At 52.6% G+C, this 25048-nt stretch overlaps 3 protein-coding genes and 1 non-coding gene across 4 annotated transcripts; 3 read left to right on the forward strand and 1 right to left on the reverse strand.

The window, feature by feature from the left end:
• Positions 1-2451: 2451 nt before the first annotated feature.
• TGME49_316580 (hypothetical protein) lies at positions 2452-3039 on the forward strand (the record flags this gene model as incomplete). The annotated part of the gene is made up of 2 exons (XM_018782908.1): positions 2452-2730; positions 2947-3039. The coding sequence occupies 2 exons, from the start codon at positions 2452-2454 to the stop codon at positions 3037-3039; spliced, it is 372 nt and encodes a 123-aa protein (XP_018635286.1).
• A 3617-nt stretch (positions 3040-6656) lies between these two features.
• TGME49_316590 lies at positions 6657-6729 on the forward strand. The gene has a single exon. It is a non-coding gene; the product is annotated as a tRNA-Lys (tRNA).
• A 218-nt stretch (positions 6730-6947) lies between these two features.
• On the forward strand, positions 6948-11003 carry TGME49_316600 (hypothetical protein). Its single transcript, XM_002364783.2, has 3 exons — positions 6948-8303; positions 8881-8949; positions 9766-11003. Exons 1-3 carry the CDS (start codon positions 8082-8084, stop codon positions 9868-9870), a joined length of 396 nt encoding a protein of 131 aa, XP_002364824.1. The 5' UTR covers positions 6948-8081; the 3' UTR covers positions 9871-11003.
• On the reverse strand, positions 10868-24498 carry TGME49_316610 (hypothetical protein). Its single transcript, XM_018782909.1, has 13 exons — positions 23069-24498; positions 22328-22439; positions 21013-21193; positions 19262-20642; positions 17717-18578; positions 16911-17409; positions 16083-16547; positions 15341-15439; positions 14077-14713; positions 13471-13619; positions 12489-12602; positions 11821-11970; positions 10868-11350 (listed from the first exon to the last, which is right to left on the reverse strand). Exons 1-13 carry the CDS (start codon positions 24225-24227, stop codon positions 11162-11164), a joined length of 5997 nt encoding a protein of 1998 aa, XP_018635285.1. The 5' UTR covers positions 24228-24498; the 3' UTR covers positions 10868-11161.
• Positions 24499-25048: the final 550 nt, after the last annotated feature.

The raw sequence follows: 25048 nt of genomic DNA on the forward strand, positions 1-25048 counted from the left end.
AAAGACGCCGGAAAGAAGTGGAAAATTGCTACTCCATTGTCCGAACGTGCCTGGTGAATCCTTTTAAAACAAGACACCGATGCGCACTCGCTGCAGATTCACTTGTACGAGCACACGTTCACGCATACGCGGTAACTTAACATGTCTTTTCGGGAGAAACGGACTCATCACCACACCACAGACAACGTGGATCTAGGGACAATATATATATATATATATATATATAAATGTAAGGGTGCATGTATACCCAGAAACATAATATTCAACCGTATATTTGAACATGCACGCATGTGCACACAAGTACATTTGTATGAATATATATATATATATATATATGGCTACGTGTAAATGAATCCTCCGTCCTGGTTGGGTCGATTTGTGGCGGGTTTTGTCTGTCACAAACACCGAACAGGCAGAATCATGCGTCTGGACATATATGTGAGTACGTCAGGTGAGTGTGTCTTGATGGACAGTTTCTTTTTCTCTTCTCACTGCATGGGACGACGACTTCCAACGATGATATTCTCTGGCTTCTTTTCTCTTTTCCACTGTGCCGGCAATTCACCCAGCTGACCCCCCGGGTCACGGAGGCCGAGCCTTTCCGAACATTCGTAGATCCCTGCTATCCGGAAAGAATCTAGAAGTTGTCAGTGGAGCTCCTCGTTCCTCGCGTAACAGCTTTCTCTGTAGTTGTATTTAGTACAGTGTAGCCATTGTCTGCATTAAAGCCTTCGGGGGTGTCTGGTGAAACTAGCGACCATGATTAGGACGATCGTTCTCACGGGCGACGGCGTAACAAGCCTTCTGTATAGGTCGTATCCTCTGTGCAAACCTCAACAAATGTCTACAGTGTTTCAGCAAATCTTTGTACAAACCATTGTCCCACATTTTTCATGTTGAAACATTCCTTATCTACCGACCTCAACCGCGACCTCGATTGTTCCGACGCCTAGGCTGGCCACATAAACCAACAACCCCATGCCAAGGAAGGCAGCCCGCGTTAATGCACGCTTGCAGTAGTTTTCAGGCTGTCACGTCACTTTTAGGTCACGGCAAGTGCTGATGGAAAGCTCACGTGCGGCAAGTTTCTTGCCGTCGAAACTCGTGGACAGCCAAAAGCCTCATGCAAGGAACTGATGCGAACACCTGCTTCTGTGTCGAGAACTCATTTTACACTCAACTTCCACATCGACTCTCAGTTGAGTGCGCCACATGTTTTGCATGCGATGATATAGAACAATCGGAACTATCGTGCAGTAACAACATATCCGTTTCACGCACTTGCAAGTGCCTGGAATTGAACAAAGGGCAAACAAGCGAAAAGCAACAATGACAGACAGGCACGATCCACATCGCGTTCCCATGAATCCCTCCCAGAGCCCCTCAAGCTCGAGAACGCTGGACAAAAAAATCTCTGGGAATCTTCAAATCGGAGTGCGTCGACTGTGGCAGTGCTGAAGTTGACCCCGGAGTCCTTTTTTTTTCTCTCCGATAACTGGTCTGCGTTTCCTTCGCGTGGATGACCCCTCAAGGCGACATACTTCGCTCATTACTGCAGAGGTTTCCACCTTTCTTTCTAGAGCAGCTTTCCTCTATGGCGTCCACAAGGGTGTCTGCCGTTTGTTTCACCGTTCTCCAGTCTCTGTGCACCTTCTCGTCGGCCGCTTCATCCGCCCACACTAGTCCCGCAGGTCTCCCATCGTTGCCAAGAATACCGTCATTGCAGACATAAAAAAAGGCAGTGGTGAGCGACCTTTCACAGGGCATCAGTCCCAGTGTCGCCTGCGAGGGCGTCGGGCCAGCTTTTCGCCATGTGGTTCGGCATGCCTCCGCTGCCGGCGCCTGCTTTTTCCCGAGTTGTGGACGGCCGATGGCCTCGACGTGGTGCGGCTTGCTCCTCCAGGGTTACAACAGACCTTCTACGCACAAAGGCCTCTCGTTGTCCGTTCTGACATGTCCGCTTTGTCGTTTGCCTCTTCGCTCAGCCGTTCTTGCAATCCTCCTTCCAGGTGCATCCATCCTGAATCCAGGAAGGGTTAGAGTATAGACTTTGGAAGTCATAAAACCACGTTTGACATGTTGTATCGGGCGCAACTATCCCGATACCAGGAACGACTGGAAAACGAACTACTGCACGTCACAAAAAAAGTTTGGCATTTTTAGCGCCCATTCGGAAGGCACTTGAAAGAACGCGCCTCGCTCCTGCGAGTTCGATCGAGGCGTTTATTCCTCCGAAACGAAAGCACAGCGCTTTGGTGTTTGTGGACTCTTTCGTCGCATTCACGATGAGTTTCGCGATCTGGTTGAACGTGGTTTGTTACGTCATAAGCCCGGGCATATTTTCGTTAGATCCATCCGGTAGGTTCTCCTGGCCAGAGCAGCGCAGCGAACTGTTTCATCCGTGCGAAGATGTGAACTTCCTGTCCAGTTGGCTTCGCATGTGGAAGTTCCATGTTGGACCACGGCGCCGTGAATCAGTACACGAACGCGGCATCCCCGAGAGTCGCGGCTAAATGGACGTTCTCGTATACTAGTTCTGGGTGTTTAAAGTCTTGTGAAACCCTCTCGAGGACAAGAAAGACAACGGAGTCTAGGCTTTCGGAGGAAGCGGGTGGCCCGTACGCAAGGAAGCATTCCTTTTTCTCGCCGCCAGCCATCCGACCTGTGCGTCTAGCTCCGCCTCCCTTGCCACGCCTGAATTTGAAAGCAATGACAAATCCAAGGAGAACGGTGAGTATACAGGTAATGACAAGGCGGAAAACGACGCCGTCATTGTGTTCGGGTGGAAGAGAGTCGCGGGTAGGTATGGCCGATCCGGCAATTCTCCGCCGTTCTCTCGCCTTCGCCCTTCCTCTCTGCGTGAAAAAAACGTGGAACATCGTGGTTTGTATAGCAGCTTCACTCGACGAAAGACGTCGGCGCTGTCAACATTTTACATCCTGACAGGCGCTTTCTCGTCTCCGCACCCCGCACCGCTGCTGGCCTCTAGGACCGCCGCCCGCCACAGGCGCCTACATGAACGCACGACGCGCAGTCTAAATGACGGTGAGTTCCAGTTCCAAAAAAACGCAACGGCACTTTTTTGGGATCTGTAGAAGAAACTTAACCTCGTTCCGCCGAGCGCCGCAGACTCCCTCCCTTCGTAGGCCGAAGGATTGGGAAGTGGGAGCTGCCAGATCGCGCGAGTTGCAGGACCGGGTGGAACGCTCGAGTGAAACTGTACGGTCCCTAGCGAGTCCCCACTTGAGAAAAATGAAGCAACCCACCGCAAAAAACACTAGCATCACTTGTGTGAGCGCCACAGGAGGCACGCGAACGGAGCGTTTGGCGCCCCGCGCCTGGCGTTGCCGATGGCACGGTGCGATGAGGTCTTGTCGGCTCTCTGCACGTGGAAACGGGGCGACCAGTTCTCCAACGTTTGCAGCAAACCGCTGCCAGCGATGCAGAAGCGCCTTTTCATCTCACCACAAGAACTTGCCAGTCTGCCACAAACTGCTGTTCGCGTGGTCGTCACCTCCTTCCCAGTTTTCAAGCTCGTCAAACTCAGTTTGCCGTGAGGGAGCCCAGCGACAACAGACTGGGACAGATTCCCCGGTGGGGAACTCTTGGGCGCAGCTACCCGAGGCCGAACGTGTCTCGCGGGTTGCTAAACCCTAAACGCTAAAACTTCGACAGTCAATCTGTATATGGCACAACGCACTTTGTAACGGGCTCACGGCAGTTCATTTGTGGCAAACTGGAGCAGCTTTCAACGCTGTTTGAAATGTCGCACCGCTTGCTCAAAACACAGGGATGCCTAGCCTGTGGTTATCTCGATAGAGTACAACTCTTGTAGGTCCAAGATCGAATAGGCTTCTGGAAGGCCGCCGGAAGTAAGTATTCTAGTGGCGTTAGCCAGATTGGAGCAAACATTGGCGTGTGTGGATCGTCTGTCCAAGAAAATACAGCACTTTGGCGTTCAGCCCCAGAATAGAAACAGGCACACAAATCGCATGCAGAAGCCGTTTTACTGGGCAAAGAGATTGGCTTCTTCATTCCAAGCGGACGTCGTTCTTTGCTCTCTCTCGCGTGTCTACCGGATACCCGAAGCGATAAACCTTCCTGTCTTCTTTCGCAACGTCTATCCCGTTTTGTACTGAAAGTGTTCTCCGGAGGCACCTAGGGGTCGTCACAAGGCCGCATGTGAAACATGGTGTCAAGGGAAGTAGTGTCCTCATTGGTCCGGTAATGATCCTGCTAAGTGCACTGAGAATAGGTGTACCCATCGTCTATTGGGTAAACCTGTCTTCCTGGAAGTTAAAAGATCCTGTACTCTCCCCCGATCTGGACTCAGTCAGCACTTTTTAGAACACATTTAGCCTAAATTTGAAGAAAACGCAGCCAGTCCTCTGAGGTCGGTGGCTCCGGACTCGATTGTCAGAAGCCACCATTAATATGGCAGAGGAACTTTCCTTCGACAACGTTCAGCGGGGTTCTGGTGGCAAATAGCAAGAGGAAACCACTCTCCCGAAGCAGTGATTATACTGTACACCTGAGACAACAAAAGACTCTTGCATCAGACCTGCATCACCCAGCTAGCGGCAGGCCACGCCTCCCTTCAGGCGCTCTGCCGCTGATCGGACTTCCTGTTAGACATGTGGATTAAAGAGTGACCGTGCCAGAGCATCGAAGTTGCTTTGTGGCAACCTGGAAGCCGGGCTCGGGAACGAAGTTGGGATCTGTAACTTGCCCTGATCTCGCACCGGCGCCTGAGTGGTCTACCTTTAGCGTCCCTAGTCATGCTCTGGGACACCGACCTGTGGTTTGTGGTTTTCGCAGTTCCTCGGAAGACCCTTTTGCTGCAGTAGCATGTTCAGAGGAAACGCCCTTACAAACGGTGCCTCATAATCCGTGTCAGTGGCACAAACTCTGGGCGGTTCGTTGACTAATTGTGACTGCATTCGCGGTGTACGTGCTAAGTGTCGTGCTAATAAAGTCCTTGTGAACGAAGGTGACTGCAGAACCGATCACCGCTTCCTAAAGTGCTGCGACATCCGTAATCTCGAAGCGGTCGGTAAGGTGCAAGACACCCGTCTGTCACGTGAAACGCGATCAGAAAAGCCCAAGTGTCTTAATACTCTTGGTACGAATTGTAGGGTCTCTTTCTGCTTGCCACCTTGCACGCAACCCAAACGATACCGTCCCTCTCTCATACATTGTTTCAGGAGATCCTTCTCCTACAGAGTTGTACTCTAAGTCTACGTTTTGTACGAATTTCACGTTGTCTTTGTCATGAATGAAGTCGAGCCGCCTGGAGGAGCCGGCAGGTATCTCTCCACGTGTCCCTTGCTGTATTTGTACTGCGTCAAGACAACCATTGTACGGCAAAAGCATTCCTCCCTAGAAGCCCATGGTTGCCCAAACCCCTCCTAGCACATCTCTCAGGAGGTGCTTTGTGGTGTAGAGACGATACACGCCCTCTTCCATTTCATGAGCTGTTAACAGATGCCAAGCAACTCAACATTCAGCTCTAGAAACCACTGTGCCGATACCTCTGCTCACATGTGGATGTGTGTTTCGTGGAAAGGATGCCGGCCGAAGGGGTCTGCTTTTACACGCAGCCAAGTGGACGTTGTTAGAGAGTGCAAAACAACACATGAAGAAGAGAACGAAACAAACATCGTGATGTATCCTAGCCCACGCGTGCAGGGATCAACGTGCTGCTTCGGTCTTTATGCCGCTTTAATTGGCGAACACACCAATCCTGTTGAGACCTGCTAAAGTTTCAGGATGCGATGACCCAAACAAACTTATGAACGTCCACTGGAAAATTCAAAAACAATCTATTAAATTTAGATCCTTGTAGATCCACGAAAAGTGTCACATTTCTGATAGTCTCTCTACATACGTTTTTCACGCGTCAATTTATAGTACAAATATAAACAAAAGGCTCTATTTCTGATGACGGATCAATGACGAGTGAACTGAACACATGTAGGGCATTAAAATCTGACGACACATCCACATACATCCGTTAATGGGAACTCTCGTTTTTCCTTTCTTCGCTTCGTCTGTCTCGCCACCCTCATTGTATGTGGTGCTTATGTCCGTACGACGGTGAACTTCATTGTCGACCCGCACCTAGGGAGCGGCAGACAGCCATCTCTCTCCAGCAGGTATGTATACTGCACAATGCGGGACGTTCTTTGCCGTTGTACATTTCCGTTTTGGTCACAGCCCTATAGACTTCTCAGCAACTAAAACGACTGTGAGAATCATTTAACAAAATAATAGGGAAAACGCCAGGAATTCTGTTCTGACCCACCGTCGGACTTCACGCTGGATATGCAGCAGGATTAACTTGCCACAAACATTGGGAGCGAAGATAAGAAACAAACAAACGTATCCGTTTTCAGAGTAGACATTACAGAATATCAAACAACACACCAACCGGCTAAGGTAAACGTCTCGCGGATGAACTGTGTGTTTGTACCAGTATGCAACGCCAGCATGGACTTGCAGGCGCAGAGATCTGCGGTCCCAGTGAGACGACAGACAATCGAATTTACCACACACGCAATACTAAACGCAAATTAGTTTCCTGTTCCAAACTGTGGGGGCAAAAGAACAACACACGTGGCAAATGTCAGAATCGTGCGTAGAGTGAGACCACCAACGCCGATGTAGCTCAGTCGGTAGAGCGCGAGGCTCTTAACCTCGTGGTCGCGGGTTCGAGCCCCGTCGTCGGCTTTTTTGCAAGGGCGTTTCTCTGTCTTTTTTCCGTTCTTTTGAACGCATTCACCGGAGAACAGCAAAACACAGCCGATTATGGAGTTGTCGGGGACGTAGACCCGAGGTATTGCACAAACGTTGTCCATGCAATACCACGCCTGACACTTCACGACTACCGACCACATGTGAAGTCCTGGATTTTTCTGGCACCCCGTTCTCCTGCGAGAATAAGTGCTGCCTACATTGTGCATCTGCCTCCTCCTTTCACATCTTTGTGGTCAAACCTATCCTCACTGGTGGGTGCTCTCTGGCTGTGTCTCAGTCTACAGGTCTATATACGTACGTCTCTCTGCATACACCTCCGTGGGCAACGAGAATTCCCTCGACGTATCCGGATATTCCCCAGCCTCGTGACATCGCGTTTCCCCGTCCTTTCGCGTCTGTCACCTCTTTCCCCTCTTTTTCTCACTGCTTGAATCCATCCTTTTTGGGATGTACATATGCGCTGCTCCCCCTTTTCTCCACTCTGTTGACGTATCGTTGGCACTCGAGCCAGGTCCCTCTTTGCTTCAAGTAATTCATTTGCGTCTCTCGTTGGCTTGTCAGTCGAAAGTTGCGAAATGTCGTCCATGCTTACTTGCATATGAGAGATGTGAGTCTACATATGCGTTCGGCAATTCGTGGATCTGAGCCTTTCTCGGCTGCCGCGTGTGCTCACAAGCACCAGAAAGTTAGGTGAACGACTAATGCGTCGGAACAAGGGTTGCAATGGCGAAACGGGGAAGAAGACACGACAGAAAAACCGTTAAAAGTGACAGAGTGTAGACCCACATTTGTTGTCGCGTGAGTCGTCGCAGGAAAAGCCCCGTCCTTCGAGTGCTCTCAGAGAGGCACTTTCTACGCCTGTGCCGCGGGGGATGAAGAGGCGCGCTGTCGAGCCGTGGTGACTTTCGCGGGATTCCTTTGCTCTTCTTTTCTCTTGCTCGTCTGCAGTTCTTCATCTTTTCCGTTTTTTGGCGGCTGGCCTCTTGCCGCCCTTCCACTTTTTCTGCTCAGGCCTATCGCTGCTTGAGATCACCACTCCTTTATTCACCTCCTGTGTCTTCATGTCCGTGCTCCTTTCCTTGAGTAGCTCGCTGATCTTTGCCGTCTCAACACCTTTCATCCTCTCTTTCTCCTTTGTTTAAGTTTTGGGGTTTGTGGTGTTCCTTTTAGTGCGTTTTTCCAGCACCCTTATCCGCGTCTCGTTCGAGACCCTCCCTGCGTACGCGTTCCGCTCTGCGCGGCTTTGCTGCGCGGGTGCTTCCCCAGTTCTTTCTTCTCTTTGCCTTCTTCTTTCTCTTCTTTTTCGGATTTACTTCGATGGAGGGATGGAGAACGAGCCTTCTGCCGCCGCGCCCAATCCGTGGGCTTCTCCAGGCCCTGTAAACTCGTCATCCCGCGGACGCGCCAGAGTTATCAACGGCCAAATTGTCTATGGAGATGAGGCCGGAAGACCCGGCTCTCAGAGTGATGCTCGGAGTTCGAGACAAGCAGTGAGGCCAGGCCTCTTTGTTCGACTCTGTGCTTTCCTTTTTGCTCTCGTCGACTTTGTAAGTTTAGCCTGGTCCCCGAAACACACCGAGAGCACGAAAGCAAGACCCTGCAGACACCATGACGCGTACCCCTCTTGCGGGGCGCTCTACCTCTCTCTACTTCTACCTCCATGCATCGTTGTAAACCTCTTTGCGCTCAGGCATACGTCTCTAGGCTTCGGTACAACCAAAGCTACGCTTATATACATATATATACATATATATACATATATATATATATATATATATATATATGCATATGTATATGCTCATGAGTATGTGTGTATGCGTCTGTATCGATTTCGTCTCTCTAGTTGCGTATGAGTCAGTTTGTTCCGCGTCTGTGTCTGAGTCTCCACGTTTCTCTCGATCGCTTGCCAGAAGTTTTCTTCGAGTTCTTCTCAACCTGGGTTTCAATACGCCTTTGCCACGAAGGTCGTCCCCGTCTCTTTTTGCCGACAAAGCGCGTCTTTTTCACCGTTTTTCCGGCAGACAAGGGAACCAGAACGTGTGACAGAGACAGCGGAGGCTTTCGAAGGAGTTCCCTCGGCGCTCAAATGGATCTTCACAGCCTTTGCGTTTTTCCTCCTCTCAGATTCGCCTGTTCTTCCAGACGATCTTTTCGCCCAATTACCCAAATCAAGGTCGCCGCAACAGGCAAATGGTAAGACGAAAACAGCACGAGACTGTGCAATTCCGTTCTGAATCGTCTCTTGCAGAGGTCCACTCCGTTTAAGATCTCTTCGAAAGAGGAGCACACCCCAGACAGAAAGGAAGGTTTAACATCCACTTCTCGCGCCTGGATGGTGCGACGAACCGGTTGCATTCCGGTGGTTGGTTGCTCGAGTCCTCGACGTTCGTCTCTCTTCTGGGGCAGCAATGTGTCTTTTTGGGTGTCTTTTTTGCGGCGAACATGTCTCCATTTCTTCTCTCGCGTAAGGCCTTGCATCTCCTTGACGTTCTGCTCCTTCTGCTCCGAATTCTTGCCGGGAAGTTGCCGTCGAACACAAGTGAAAAAAGAGCACCAACTTAGATGCGCAGGTGGACACTGTCTTTGTGCGGTTTGCGTCTGACTTCCCCCTCGTCAAGGTCGGAAGTTTCAGAGAACTCCCGTTTCTTCCTGCGGAATGTGCCATCGCGTTTGCGTTGTGCACACTGCCCCTCCCCTTTCCGATTATATCCCCTTTTGATTGCCTGCTCCTGTTTCCGTCCTTTTGCTTCGACCTTTCTTCCCTCTCCACTTCTCGGCGTTTTCCCCATGCCGACCTTCTCCCCGGTTCTCTTCTCTTTCTTCGTTTTTCTCGGCTCTCGCCTTTCCTGTCCTTCAACTTCCACCCCACTCCTCTTCTTCCTCCCAAGCTTTTTTCTTCTCCGTTCCCGATCTCGTGTGTCTCCCCTGTGCTCTTTTTCTTTGTTTTCTCCGTTCCCGATCTCTTGTGTCTCCCCTGTGCTCTTTTTCCTTGGCTTCTCCGTTCTACAGGGCGGCGTCGCGTCGCTGACTCCGGGTGGCGGGCGCCCCGACGGCGGGGGAGGTTCTGGCTCGCGTCCGCGCTTCAGCAATTTTGTGTGCGGTGGAGGCGGCTGAGGATAATCGGCTGGTGGTTTCAAGAAAGGAAACAGAGTTTCGCACTTCGTTCCTGCCTGGTCGACTCTGCGTCGCGCCTGAAACATACTGGAAAAGGCGCGCTTCAGAGAACGCGAGAAGGCAGAGCGAGAAACTCTAGCTTCTTTCTTCAGAGACACACCAGCGAGGTCTACAGCCTGTCCTGATCTGTCGGCGCTGACCTGGAGAGAGTCTCTCTCTCCAGGACGAGAGGGGAACCGCTCTGGACTCCGCAAAGGGAACAAGAGGAGGGAGAGGGCCATGGCAAAAGAAAAGGAGACAAGCAGGAAAGACAGAACCACACAGGGTCACGAGCAGACAAAGAAGACGAGAGAGAAGGGGAAGAAGGAAAAGTGAGGGAAGAAGAGAGAGAAGATGAGCAGAGCGGAGAGGAGGGAAACGAGAGAAGGACGGAGACGTAACAGAGAGAAAGGAGAAGGAAGGAGGGCACCGACAGACGAAACGAGGATTTGCAGCGCGTGTGACATCTGTGGTGTGAACAGCCTCTGAGCTGGAGCCTCAGATCGACAAGCGCCCTGGTGGGGAGGAGAAAAAAGAGAGAAGAGATATGGTGGTGAGAGAAGAAGATGGAGAGGAAGCATAACTTGCAGTCGAGAGAAGGGGACATGAGAGAAACTGGGTGGAGGAAAGACGAAAGCAAGATTAGAAGAGAACAGATCACGCGCTTGAGAGAAGAGATGAACTGCTGCATGCGATCGTTTCCCCGACTGTCTAGACAGTACTGCGTTTGTGTTTTTTGAAGTTGTTTGGAAGTTCGCATGAACTTGGAAGTCAAATGGACGACGCAGAGACTCTGGGGATAACACAATGCACCTCTACCAGTCAGCTCTCCCTCGCTCTCTCCTCCGTACTCGTCACAGCGACTCTCCCGCGAAGTGAGAAATCAACGCAGGAGACGCCTCTCTACTTTTCCGCTTGGCTCGGAACCTCTCCAGCTCGAAACGCCGAAGACGCTCGCCCCACCAATACGACCAGCTTTGTCGTCTCCCGGCATCTGGTCTCCCCTCTCTCGTCTCTCTCTCCTCTCTGTTCTCTCTCTCCTCTCTCTCTCTGGCTCCGCTTCTTTTCTTTTTTCTACTTCAGTTTTCTTCGGCGTGACTTCTCGGTCTCTGCACACCTGCGGCTTCCCAGAGGAGGCGACTGTTGATTTTGAAAGCGGTGCGCCTTCAGCTGTCGAGGTTCTGACGCTGGCGTGGAAATGCCATTGACTCTAACAGTGACAAAGGCTGAAGTGGAAAGGAGAGGAGTTCTCTCAGAGCCTGCGAATCGCTTCTCTGAAGATCTCCGCTGCATGCTTTTCTTCTCGCGATCCCCAGTCTGTCGGCTCGTCCTCTCTCTGCAGCGCTTCCTCCTCTGGCGACGGCGGCGCCGTCCTTCGCTTCTTCTCGCTCGCGAGAGCCTCTCCTCTCTCGGCGTCTCGCGGGTCAGGTCCCGGCGGGAGCTGCAGGACGCCCCAGGAAGGCAACGCACCAAGGAAAAAAGTCGCCTTCATCACCTTTCCACTCTCTCCTCCAGTGCAGAAGCAAATGGACAAAAACACTCTCCAGTTCAAACCGACCTACAACACGACATACCCCATAGATAAACATATACATATATATACATATATGAATATATATATATATATATGTAAATATACATATATATATATATATATATATATATGTAAATATACATATATATATATATATATATGTAAATATATGTATATGCATGAATATACATATTTGTATTTGTCGAGATGTGCATTTACTCATGGAACGGTGCGGCATCGTGAGAGGTCTTTCACCTGTGTTCCTCTCAGCGCGCTTGTTCCAAAGGACGGGGCGCGGCCTGCGAGGCGAATGGATGCGATGGAAAAACGGATCCGCAGAGAATGGAAAGGGAGCGACTGGAATATCACGTTCTCACCTCGAGAAACTGTGAAGGAAGCTGTCGGGTCCCCGCTCTCTTCTTCGGAAAAAGCAGACAGACCTTCGAGGCGAATTTCCCCTCGACTCGGGACGGCAACAGAGCGAGGTTCCGCGCCCGCGGCGCCACATGCAGCGTCGAGGCCTCACTCTGTTCCGCGACAAGGAAAGGAGAGAACGAAACAAGAAGAGGAGTTGCGAATGTGAAAGATGCTTTAAGAAAACACCGAAGTGAAGAAATACATTCAGATCTGAGAGAGTCCGAAAGAGTGGGAACGCCCTCCAAGACCAAGGAGAGACAGCTAGTCAAACAGATCGAGTCACAGGCACCTCACGAGCTTTGATCCCTGAAGAGACGCGGGGAAATACGAAAAACTTGACCCTAGAGAAAAGCGAGACAGACGAAAATCACGAATCTAGGCATGAAGTAACAAAGCGAGCAGACAGCACAAAAGGCGCCAACCTAAAAGAGACCGCCAGAGAGAAAGTCATGGAGTAGCAGACCAAGATGGAGAACCAGAGGAGAGAAGTAACGAGAAAAACGAGGGAGGCTTCACGAAGGAGGCAGAGAAAGAAGTTTCGCGACGACAAACGAGAGGAGCTGAATGCTAAACAAGAAACGTTGCAGACAAAAAAGAACTTCCAAGATATAAGAGAGCGGAGACACACCGGGTCATTGGGAGGCAGAGGTTCGGTGACCTGTCGTCGTGTCTCTTCATCTAGCCGGTCGTAGATCTCGTGTTGCAGTTTTAAGTCGAGTCTCTTGAAGATGCCTAGGCGGTCCTGAAGCGAAAGGCGAGGAGAAGAAAACAGGTTGAAAACAGCAGAGATTTGCTCAAGAAGGAAGGCCTCGCCTCTGCAGCACTCGCCAAACCGCCGACTGGGCTTCACACAGAAGAGAGAAGAAGTCGCTGAATTGATGAGCTTGAACAGTGTAGTTCTGTTGCATGCCTATACTCTTCTTTCGCGAAAGCACACAGAAACGCAAGACAGAACGCGGCGAAGAAGCAGACACACGCTACCTGAGAGAGCGCGAGTCGCCATGCCAGACCCCAAGAAAAACGAGAGAAAACTCGACACAGAACAAAGGCCTCACAGTAATCTGAACGTCGAAAGGCACTTGACACCGTTTCTAAGTTTATCAGTTTTTTTCGTGACGAAATCAAAAAACTCAAGTGGCAACTCTGCACAGCAGCAGACCCCCGTCAAAACATGTCCTGTCTGTTCGCCTTTCTTCCACCCGGTGTTCGTCATTTTCTTCTATTTTCTTCTCCCTCCAATCTTCGAGCGTCTCTCCCTCTCTCCCTCTTTGTTTCTCCCGTTCACGGTTAGATTCGTGTTCAACCGCCGAGTCCATCTCGCGTCATTTTCAATGGCACTCTATTTACAGAAGCTGTAAGCCCCCACAAGGCTCTTCGCGTCTTCCGACCGTCGCCACACAGTTGTCAAAATACGGGATTTTTTCGCGACACCCAATGTTTTCTTCCTCCGAGAGGACAGATGACAATCGACTTCAACAGCGGCGTTTGTAGAACACTGTGAGGAACAAGCAGACGCGGTCGTTGTTCCCCTGGGCGTTCCGTGAACGTCGCCAGAGACTGGCGAACGGAGAGACTCGGAGGCGTCTCTTCCGGTCGCTGACTCTGCCTACCAGCACTGGGGCCGCGGCGAGAAGGTCGGACATGTTGATTCTGTAATTCGCGCTTTTCTCCTTCACCAAAGAGCCAAGGCGCCAGCGCAGACGAGGAGGCGCGTAGCCGAGTTGGTCGAGGGCGTAGAGTGCACTCAAAAGCTGCAGAGCTGTGCAGACAGCCGCAGAAACGCAGGAGGCGCGAACTAAAAAGGAGAAGCCGCTTTGCAGAATCGCGGGGGAGGCCGAGCGGTGCTCGGCGAATGCATACGCCTTCGCAGGTCACACGGCGACACACACGGCTGGTGAGGAAGTACACAGGAGAGGCGGCGGTGCAAAAAATAAGAGTGAGGAGTTGAGAAAGCCTGCGGCGGACCTTATCACTCGAGCAGAGCCCTGTGCATGCAGCTACACTGCTCAGACAAGGTCGGTCGCGACTGTCTCTGCTTTCCACGCGAGCGCACTTGATTCCTGGGTCTCCACAAACCTGAAGCTTTTGCCCAGCCGCCACTCGAGTCCACCGACAGGTTTGCGCTCCAAATCAGGAGACAAAGGAAACGAAGGGTGCTGGAAAAACGAAGCAAAGACGGAACAACGAGGGTACGCTAGGTGACATCTTGCACGTACAGTCGAGGTTGTCTGCTTTCTTTCGGAGCGCGAAGAGCAAACACTTGACGAAGGCCCGAGGGAAGAAGCTGAGGTCCGCCGTGGTCTGCAACAGGCGAACGAGTTCGACGGCTGATAGCATGCACAGTTTGCTGACTTCCTCCACCTTCGCATGTCTCTCTCGTCGCTCCTCGCCGTGATTCACCGACGGAGAACGACTCGTCGCAGAGACAGCAGACACGCGCTGCGTCTGACCTTCTGCATCGCGCTCCTCCCATCGGTGCCCGACGCCTTCTCCTTTTCCTCTCTTTTCTTCGCGTTTGCTTGCTCCCTTCGTTTCCTGTTCCGGTCTCTGGGCTGGCCGCTCTGCAGGGACGCGGACGAGCATGGCGTCCATCAGTTGCCGCAGGTCGGCTTCCTTCGGCGCTAGCGCAGCCGCGCAAAGAAAAATCCCCGCCAGGTGACGAGCAGGAAGCGTCGGCGCCTCTGCCAGGACTCGCCGGAGCAGCTGCTCCCGAATCTCCTTCCGCTTCTGCACCAGCGAGGCTGACAGCGAAGAAGAAGGAACCGAGGCAGACGGACAAGACGGAGAAGAAGGAGGAGAAGAGGGGGGAGACCGTTGGAGGGAGTAGAGGCCGAGAACGACCTGCGCGAGCGCCTGAAGAGATCGACGTCGCGAGGAGACAACGCCACAAATGTTTCGAAGAAACGTCTCCAGGACAGAAGAAAAGCAAACATGCAGAGACATCGCAATGTCAGATAGCGCCCTTCCCTGCGATGGTTTTGTGTCTCCACTCAGCCGATCAACTGTGAATGCCTACACCCAGAACGACTCGCGTCGCCGAGAGTGTAAACGCCCTGCCGCGCGGTACACGAGGTGCTCGATAGACATTTTCTCGATGAACTGGAGGGAGTTTCGTGGAACAGTCGAGACAGTGAACAGCCGCTGCCTGCCTTTATCAATCCAAGGGGTTTTGGAAGATCTGACAGAAAATCGAAGACTTCTGCGTTATCTGCTCAGTTCGGATTGCCGACACTGTATATGGAGTTGCTTCGCGTTCAATGAAGTAGACCGAGTTCTGCTTTAACGGCACAAGTGGGTCAGAGACGACGAACTTGAATCCAGCTGTTTTTCGACTTGGGAAACTTCTTTTTCCAGTCGTAAGAGGGCGCCTCTTTACAACAAGAAGTGAGTCCATCTCTCCCCCTGCAGGACGGCCTCCGTCTCCAGGAAGGCTTTGGGGAAGCGAGGAGACAAAAGCCAACACACAGGAAGAAAGCCTACCAGCGGGGAGAAGAGGGGAATGGCGAGAGCGACATGGTGAAGGAAGCGGAGTTCGATAGGACCGTCGACGATCCGTGAGCGGCCAAACGCGAAGACAGCCTGGGCGAAAAGAGAAGAGGAATCGAGGTACAGGAATGAGACTATGCGACCGGTGTTTTCAGATGTCCTTTTCTTTCTCTTCTCTCGCCTCTCTTCGGCTTCCATCCTGCACCTTGCCTTCTCGCTGTCTCCATTTCAAGGCGCTTTTTTGTCAAACTCGAAGACATGGTGTGCCGCTGGTACTCTTTTTGGGGGTAGGGAACGCTTTGTGAGTTTTTGGGAGTTTTCTTCCTTGCAGCTTTCCTCTTGCCCTCCTCGTCTTTGCCTCCTCACTTCCCCCTTCACATGCATGTCAGGAAAGACACAACTGGAAGCGCAGTAACGTCTCGACGCTGAGTTGTTACATCCGTTTCCAAGAACGAAGGAGATATCTGCATTGACTGGAATCCACCCTACGAAAAGGATACAGCCGCGGCGGAAAAGACAGCCGAAGACCACCCACAGGTGCAGAGCAGAATGCCGCGACACACGCTGATGAAGAGGCCTGCAAACGTCTCTGAAACCTCCCCATTCTGTCTGATGACCGACGCTACTCTGACTTTCTGAAAAAAGCGCCTTTTCCCTGAAGCAGGGGATCCGAATCTCTGAAAAGAGCTCCCCTGCTGGTGTGTGAAGAATTCGTCTCTCGCTGGAGCACGCGTACCACTGCGAGTTCGTCGGGGTCGTAGAGCGGGAGAAAGGCGTAAATTGCCCGAAAGAGGTCGAGGAGAATCGTCTGTCTCTGCAGCTCTGCGCGCGCGAGCGTGAGCGAGATCAAGAGCAGCTCTTTCGGCGAGAAAAGCCGCATTTGGCTGTGGAGCTTTTGCATACAAGAGTCGACCAGCCGCCGCAGCTCTCCCGGCGGAGCTCCAGGCCCGGCGCAGCCGAGCGCATGCATGCACCAGCAGGCGACGGCGAGCTCCCTCGGCGAGAAGGCGGCGAGAGAAGCCGCCACAGCGGAGAAAAGTGCAGAGAGAATCTCCCTGGGAAAAGCGACAGCTCCGGGCGCCGACGCCGCGATGGAGACACCCAGCGAGAAGAGCGTCAAGTCGCGCGGCGCCAGGCGCGGCAACTGAGACAGGCACGAGGCCTGCAGCTTCAGAACGCATGCAGGCGTCAGCAGGCGCGTCTGAAAAGAGCGAAGAAGAGTGGAAAAGAAAGACACGGGGAATGTGAGTGAGCAGCGTTTCCGAAGGCGGGAACGACCTTCTCGAAGACGTCCGATTGTGCAAAGTTCCTACTTTTTGAGGAAAACCAAGCACCGCGTTCTGGGAGAGCTCGGCAAACAAGCAGCCACCGGTGCAGTGAAAAGCCTCTTCCAACGCTTGCTCGATCTAACGCGGACTTCCGCGGAGTGGTGGAACTTCGGGAAGACGAGACAGAGACGCGCATTCGCTGCATGCGTGACGCACTTGCAGAACTGTCTCTGGACGAACCGAAAAAAAAAGAGAAACAGCTCTTGTCCTGGCCTTCCAGCCTGTGAAAGCCTTACTTTGCTGAAGACGTAGAAGAGAGCCGCGAACTCTCTCGGCGCATGCAGAAACTCGGCCTGGCGGTCGACGAACAACTGGAGCACTTGCTGCTCCATCTGCCTCACGGTTTTCAGACGCCGTCGCTGTCGCCTTCGCTCTTTGACGGCGGCGAAGAGCGCGCGTTTGCGGAAGAAGAGGTTGGAGACAGAGGCGTCCACAGCCCCGTTGACGCCTCTGTCTTCAGCCTCCTCCGCCGGTGTCGTCGGAGCGTCCGAAGACGAATCCCTCCGCGACAGAGAAGAAGCAACAGAGCGAGAGAGAGGCGGAGAGTGATATGAAGATTGAGACGAAGAGGAGGAAGAAGACGAAGAAGAAAGAGAAGATGACAGAGAGCGAACCAGAGAGTATCGGAGGCCGTGAAGTGTGGCGGCGATAAAGAGGATTTGTTGGGGTTCCAGACTGTGCGCCTCTCTCAGGACATTGGCGAGAAGAAGCTCGAAGAGGGGAAACTGGTCGAACCTACAGCGAACGAGGGAGGCCGCAAGACTGGCAGACAGTGGTGGAAACGCGAGTGTCAGAACGCAGCCGCGACGCACCTCTGCGGAGGCGACGAGGACGGCACACGAGGAGAGAGAAGGAACGACAGAGAGGGAGGCTATGGAAGACTGAGAAGGAGAGACGGGAGAGAAGAAGTAGGTGGAACAGGAGAAGAGAAGAACGCCAAGGAGCAGCACACCGGGAAGAAGCCTTAGAGGCGAAAAAGAAGCAGGGAAGAGGAAGCAGAGAAAAGAAATCAGAGCAAAGCGGCGATAGGGACGACGCTTACGCATGAATGTCGCGAAGGCCTTGAAGAAGATGAAGGGCCGCCGGGAGGGTCAGACCATGAACATCTCGAAAAACAGCTCTTTGGATAACATCACAGACCAGAACATCGTCGACTGCTGGAAAACGCCAAGACACAGATGAGGACTGCGAAGAAGACAGGGAAGAAGAGAGGGAAGAAGAGACAGAAGAAGAGAGAGAAGACGAGAGAGAAGACTGAGGTGAAGAGGAGGGCGGGGCGGTTATCTCCTGGAAGTGAGACGCAGCTCTCGTTTTCTCGCTGGAAACCTCTTGTTCAGTTCGATTTCTTTCTGCGTCGCCTGCGACGACTTTGCCCTCCTGTCTGCGCTGGTGTCCAACTGGGAGAGAAGGGTGCAGCCGCAGGATTTTGAGACTCAGAGACCTCAAGAGCCGTTCAACCTCCTCCTCTTGCTCGCGGCGGCGAGGCAGCGGGGAGACAACGACTTCCGCACCCACCTCTCGGAGAGAAAAAAAGCTCTCAGCCAAACGCTCGACGCTTTCAGACCGACGCGCGACGGGAACACAAGCTGAAGAAGACTGGGGAGAAGAAGACTGAGGGGAAGAAGACTGAGGGGAAGAAGACTGAGGAGAGGAAGACTGAGGGGAAGAAGACTGAGGGGAAGAAGACTGAGGAGAAGAAGACTGAGAGGAAGAAGACTGAGGGGAAGAAGACTGAGGAGAAGAAGACTGAGGAGAAGAGGCACGCTGGAGAGGGAATCCTCTAGTGTCAACGAAGAAAGATCGTGTGAAAGGGTGGGAGGAGAGACAGGCGACAGCGTCGAGAAGGAGAGCAGCCTCGACAGCTCCTAGCTCTGGGCGTTGGCGAATTTCGGCCAGGAGCTGCGCTGAAGAAAAACGAAGCATACAGGAGAGAGAAAATCCACACGAAGCGGGACCTGCGGGGAGGCAACCGACCGAGGAAGCAGCAGGCGCGCGAGAACACAAGGACACAAGGCGAGTCGGAAAAGGAGGTTTCACCGCACCAGGAACGACGCGCAAAACCCCACTGTGTGAGAGCTTTGAATCCTGCGGCGAGCCTGAAAAACGCAGGAGTCTCTTTCGTTCGTAGGGACGAGGAATCGACAGAGATGGGATAATGTCGGACGCAGCAGTCAGCAGTCGAGCTGAATATCGAGACCTTCAACTCGCTACTCGACTTCTCGACTCAATTTTTTTTCAGAAGAAGACACACTTTCCAAGCGTCAACGTCTCTGCAGAAATCCAGTTCGGGACTCGGGGGCCGGCCTGTGAATGAATTCCTGCACCGCCAAGAATTTTTTGTACGCACGAGAAGATGGCAAGGCAGCGAGAGGATGCAACCGAGTCGGCAGGCGAAAGAACAGGGAGAGAACGATGAGGTGCACTGCTTCATGAAGGGGAGAGAGGAAGACAGCTAGAGGAAGCCTGGACAGGGGAAATCCGTTAAATCGTTTCTGTTCCGTTCAACTCGGAAGAAGAACTCATTCTTCATGGAGACAGTCTGTTCTCGGCTGTTCTCGAGAGTCTTTGCTCCACACAGAAGGCTTACCGAGCAGCAGAAAGACGGGAGGAGGCGACGGTCCAGCAGGGTCGCTCTTCTTCCCACTGACAGCATTCGAAGCTGCAGAAGAAGAAACGAGCGAAGAAGCGGGTGCGAGAGAAGCGGCCGCGAGAGAAGAGGCCGAGGCAGCATATGCAGCAATCGGACCTGAGGCGCCAGGTCCCCCGACAGCGTCGATGGCCGTTCGGAGCAAGTCGGCCCACAACGCATTTCGCCACCGCTTAGGGTCACTTGTCTCCTGTTCGCGAGAGGCCCCCCATCGCTCGGAGCATGCGAGGCCTTCCTGCCCTTCGGAGCGCTCCAGACGCGCAGCCTCGCCTTCCTCCAGTCCCTGTCCTTCTTCGTCTCGACCATACGCAGGGTGATACTCAACAGCCGACGCAAGAGCAGCAGAAGGAGGCGGCGGGCAGAGCGAAGAGAGAATACCCTGACCTCGTGACCTTCGCACAGAGGCGCCTAAGGCGTCGGGGCTGATCTGATGGAGGCGGAGGAGGGCATGAAGGAGATTGAGAAGCGTTCGGGGAGAAAGGTTCTTCCACGCGTCGGCTTCTACCCTCAGAAATCTGCGACAGAGTGACTCAAGAACAGCCTCCTGATGCTCGATGTAGACGCTCCAGAAGCTGTGCATGTCATCCAAAACTTGGTCACCGTCGCAGAGGTCGCCTCTTCTCTTCGTCTTTCCTCCTTCTCCCACAGGCGCAGGCGCCAGCGACGCCAGATGCTTCTCTCGTAAGACAGCGAACTGCTCTCTCATGAATCCATCTCGGAGAAGCAAAACATCTGTGAGTCTCACGAGCCCTACAAGAGACAGAGCGTTTTCTTTCTCTCCCTCCCTTTCCTTTCCCTCCTTTCCCTCCTTTCCCTCCTTCTCTCGTTCGACTTTATTTTCTTCCTTCTCGGTTCTTCGCTCGAAGACGAATGCGCCCGTTTCAGGGTCCTCGGCCTCGCTCCGACTTTCGCAAATCCCTCGTCCCTCCACCGCCTCCGCCGCAGGTAGACAACGCGCCTCTTGAGTCTTCCATGCAGCTCGGCGTTGTACAGATTTCGCGTCTCCTGCCTCGCGCGCGTCTCCTGTCGCTCGGCCGTGTGTGTCTGTGGCGCCGGTGTCCAGAAGGAGGAGCCGGCAGAAGCTGCTTATGAAGAGTTCGTTCAATTCCGAGGCGTCGAAAACATGCATCTGCTGCGCGTACAGGGGATGCCTCAGAAGCCGGTTGACGGACTCGGCGTCTGAACTGTCTCGGTCTCGAACGAGTGCCTGACTTGGCGACTCGGAGACAGCTGTCGAAGGCGAAGGCGAAGACCGCGCGAAAGAGAAGTCAAGCGGCGCGTAGTGGAAGAGCGCCAGGGCCTGCAGACTCACGGCGATGCTCTGAGAAAGAGAAGCAGAGCCGCAAACCGCATGCAGGAAGGTTGACGTGGATTCGAGAAACAAAAGCGCGAAACACAGAGAAGCGTGGAAAGAGAGAGAGAAGAAAGGGGAAACGAAACGCATGCAGGACGGCCACTGGCTGTGACCCAGCAGAGACTGAAGGAGAGAGAAGGCGAGAGAAGGAGAGCGAAGAAGAAACGCGAAAAGGAAAGGAGATGGAGGAAGAACAGGGCAAAAGCAGGAGGAGGAGATGGCAGTGACGAGGAAGAAGAACAGACCCATCGGGGATCTCAGATGAACCGCGAGAAAAGTGAGAAGAAAAAAGGCGAAGGAAGCCTCCAGTTCTCCAGTCTGCTCGTTCTGGACTGACATCGGGAGAGAAACGAGGCTGGGAGGGTGAGGAAGCAGAGAGGGCCAGAGTCGCAGCCAACGCGTTGAAGTAGCCTTCGTATTCTTTTTTCCGCGACATGTGATGTTCAAGTTTCTCTCGAAAAGAAGAAGTCGCGCATGCAGAGGAACCATATGGACCGAGCTGAGTCGCGTCGCTCGACCTGAAACGCGCAGCGGAGCCGCATCGGGAACGCAAATCGACTCATGCCGCGTCGCGAACATCACCGAGTCAGCTTAGAGGCTTCGGACGTAGAACTCCACCCCTTGCAGCTGCCTCAAGCAGGCGACGCAGAACTGTAGAACGGTTTCCGAATAAACAGAGAGACATCAGAAGACGGTGGACGCGACTTTCGCTATGAGGTACCGACAGCTACGTAGGGCATCCGAGAGCCGGCAGCAAGGAAACGCCGCAGTAAAAAGAGGAACGAGGAGTGAAGAGACGAAGATACCAGTGCATTATTTGCAGGACATAATCCCTGCAACAGCGCAGCATATGGGCGTGCTCTCGGATACGCAAAGTGAACAACTCGAAAACCATACAGAACTGATACACTCCACAGAGAAGAGAAGGGATAGGGTCGGAATGAGGAGAGGAAACGAGGAGAGAGAAAGAGAGAAGACGAAGGAAAAGAGAGAGAGAGGAGGATGAGAGAGACTGCAGACGGCGAACAGAAGAGAGCGAGAGAAAGTCTGGAAAGAGAGAAACAAGAGAGCAGAGGACGGCAGTTGGCGGAGAAGAAAAAGATAAGGGAAGACAAAAACACAGCTAGGTAATTTGATTCCAGAATCGGCGAAGCTGTGTCGAGCAAATTTCGTTTTTCTATTTGCCTCAAGTCCTCTGGACAGAGTGCATTTTCCTCAGCATTCTTCTCCTTTTCCTTCTCCACCGACGCTCAGAGGCAAAAGAAGACATCAGTGGCGCTTCCCTTCATGCAGATAAATAATGACAGCTACTGAGGTAGAGAAATGCGAAACTCCAGATGAATGGACGCAAGCATCGATACCTGCAGTCACCACAGATGCAGACGAGTATAGATGAAGATCGACACCGATACAAGGATACAGACCCACAAAGATTCGCGCAGGTATACGAAGAGAGACGTTAGTATGCGCCGGTATACATCGATGGAGATAGACAGTGTCGTCTGCTTCCGGCGATCGGGGACTCCCGCGACTATCATCGCAGAGGAGCTCTCCAGCTCTCCAGCTCTCAAGATCCAATTCGAAGCAGGTGCCCTCTGCTTCCAGTGCAGAAAGGAGACAGAGGCACAGAAGCCGTTCTCTCTTCTCCTTACGTGTGAACGTAGAGCCGCGCAAAGAAGGGAAGAAGACGCGAGGGCAGCGCAGAAGCCGCCGAAGAAAGGAAACGCTCCTCGGTCATTAAACGCCGAAGCAAGTCTAGGCGATCTGCAGTGTGAAAGATAAGACAATATGAAAGAGGAGGAACGAAAGTCTCTCAAAAAGAAACAGAGCAACGCCTGCTCCGCCGTCCTCTTCTACAAAGACAGACATACGTAAGGGGCTTCACGGGACCGTTGGTAACAGTCTAGAGCAATATACAAATATATATATATATATATATATGTTCACAAATACACATAGATGTATATATATATATATATATATATATATATGCACATGCAACTGGATGTTTATATCTCTCTGTATCAACGCACATCTTCCTGCATGTGCAACTCTTTTTTGAGTAGGTCACCACATCTCCTGACATTTATTTATTTCTCTATCTGTATCGATTTATAAAGATGACGCAATTGTCGCCTTCCCTATTTCACGCTTTTATTTCACACACATGAATATATACATATATATATTTACAAATACACGCAAATCTTTGTCTATAAACATATATGAACATATATATATATATATATATTAAATATATGTATATGTATATAAAAATGCATATGCATGTATACAAATGTATATCTGTGTATATGGGTGTACATGTACATATCCCCATAGATGTGCATATATGTACATCTATAATCTCCTCCCTGAGGCTTCCGATCCCTTACGCAGGTTATAGAAACTCGCTGCGAGGAGAACGAGAGGTATGTGTTGCAGTCTCTCGCTTTCTCCTTGGAGAAGAGAGTTGAACAGAGTCTCCCGTTCGTCCGAAGCGTCGCGAGAGGCCAGGAGCGAACCGGAGCAGAGACTCTGTGGTGCTACATCCTTTTTTCCGAGTGCATGCGCCAGCCAGCCTTCCAGCAGCCTCGCCACCCGGCTGTCACAGGAGGGCGGCGCGAGCAGAGAAAGCAGCCACAGCTGACTGGAAGGCGTAATGGAAGGAGAGGCAGGGGAGACGCGAGAAACGGCATCTCGCGGAAGAAGCGATTGCCAAGATCCGTCGAGAAAAACGCTCAGAGTCTCACGCGATGCCGACGAAGACACAGGTCTCTTGGTGGTGACTCGACCAAGCGGCGAGACGCCCGCGGCGTCCTCCGAGCTCCTCAGAGGTTCTTCGCCTCCTGACGCCTCTGGGTGGAGAGACGAGGCGAGAGAAAGGGCATAGGATGTCGCCGCAGCCACCGGACTGTGGGGACTTTCTTCTCTGTTAGGTCGAAGAGAAGGCGCGCGAGAGCAGGCCGCGCCAGGGAGAACGAGAGGTGGACGGCGAAGAAGGTGACGAAGAAGCAACAGCTGCGAAGGAGACACCTTGCAGGAGGAAGAGGGACAGCTGCGACGCTTAAACGGTTCCACACTGAAACTGTTCCTAGAAAACAGAGAAGAAGGAGAAGAAGAAGAGGGAGAAGAAGAAGAGGGAGAAGAAGAAGAGGGAGAAGAAGAAGAGGGAGAAGAAGAAGAGGGAGAAGAAGAAGAGGGAGAAGAAGAAGGGGAAGACCCAGAAGAAGTGGAAAAGTCATGAGAAGGAGGAAAGAATGGTTGTTTGGGTTTCCTTCGGTCGCGATGGTAGCTAGAGAGAGAAGAAGAAAGCCGCGAGGAGGTTCGCAGGACATGAATCCGGCAAGGTCCTCGCGAAAGGTGAGGTGAAGAGGCAGCGGGAAGACCCATTGTGATTGCTTTGGAAAGGCGGCAGAAGACCAGCGGAGGCGAGAGGACCGATGGAAGAGCAGAGAGAGAAAGACAGAGTTCCGGTTGGGAGGGCGAGAGACTGGAAAGACGTAACGACCAGCGGGGGAAGATCCTGCGTTTGGGCCGCCGCGAAGAGACCATCACGAACAGGGGGAAAGAGCAGCGGAGAAGAGAAGGCGTCGAGTCCAGTGAGAGGCCGAGAAAAGGAGAAGTTCCATTCGCGACAGTTTTCACAAAGCCAGATACCCGAGGACGCAGGTTTCTTCTTCTCTCCTCGCTAGTTTCTCGCGACTCAAAAACGCTGCAGCCTTGTTTCTTTCCAGGTGCTTGTCGAGGCGTCCGAACACCGGGGACCCCCGGTCTCCACAGGTGAAAAAACAAGTTTTACAGAGATTCTGGCGTTCCTCTTTCATCTCTGTCCTTTCTCCTCGCCTCAAAGAAAAATCGATTGGCTCCCGACACACATCGCATGCATCGACAGCCGGAAGAGCGAGCGCAGCTGTGGACGGCGCCCAGAAAGGTTGGAAAAAAAAGCTGCAGAAAACGGGGAAAACGGCGAAGGAAAACATGGGAGTTTCTCGGCTTTGAACTCCTCTCTCGCGCACATTCATTCCATCTGCCCTCTTGTTTCCAACCTGTTTTCGCCGCGTCGTCTGCATGCATAGCCTCAACAACAGAGAGACACCCCCGAGAGACTCCAGAGAGACCCGGCAAAAAAAAAACGCCGCCAGGCAGCGTCGGCGTTAGGAGTAGAGACACAAAGCAAGATCTATTTTCGTCGCTGCGTTTCGCGCTCAACGAACTCCATGCTTCGCTTCGAAAGAGGGGCAAGGCCTGAGAAACAGACTTTGCAGAGAAATCAGAAAACAGGAATCGAGAAGTCTTGACCAAACTCGAGAGGCCCCTGCTGGCGGCCAAGAAGACAGGCTGGGGCTGGCGGTCCAGAACAGTTTTTTTCGCAC

Source organism: Toxoplasma gondii, chromosome XI (genome assembly GCF_000006565.2).
Source record: "Toxoplasma gondii ME49 chromosome XI, whole genome shotgun sequence".
Lineage (NCBI taxonomy): Eukaryota > Apicomplexa > Conoidasida > Eucoccidiorida > Sarcocystidae > Toxoplasma > Toxoplasma gondii.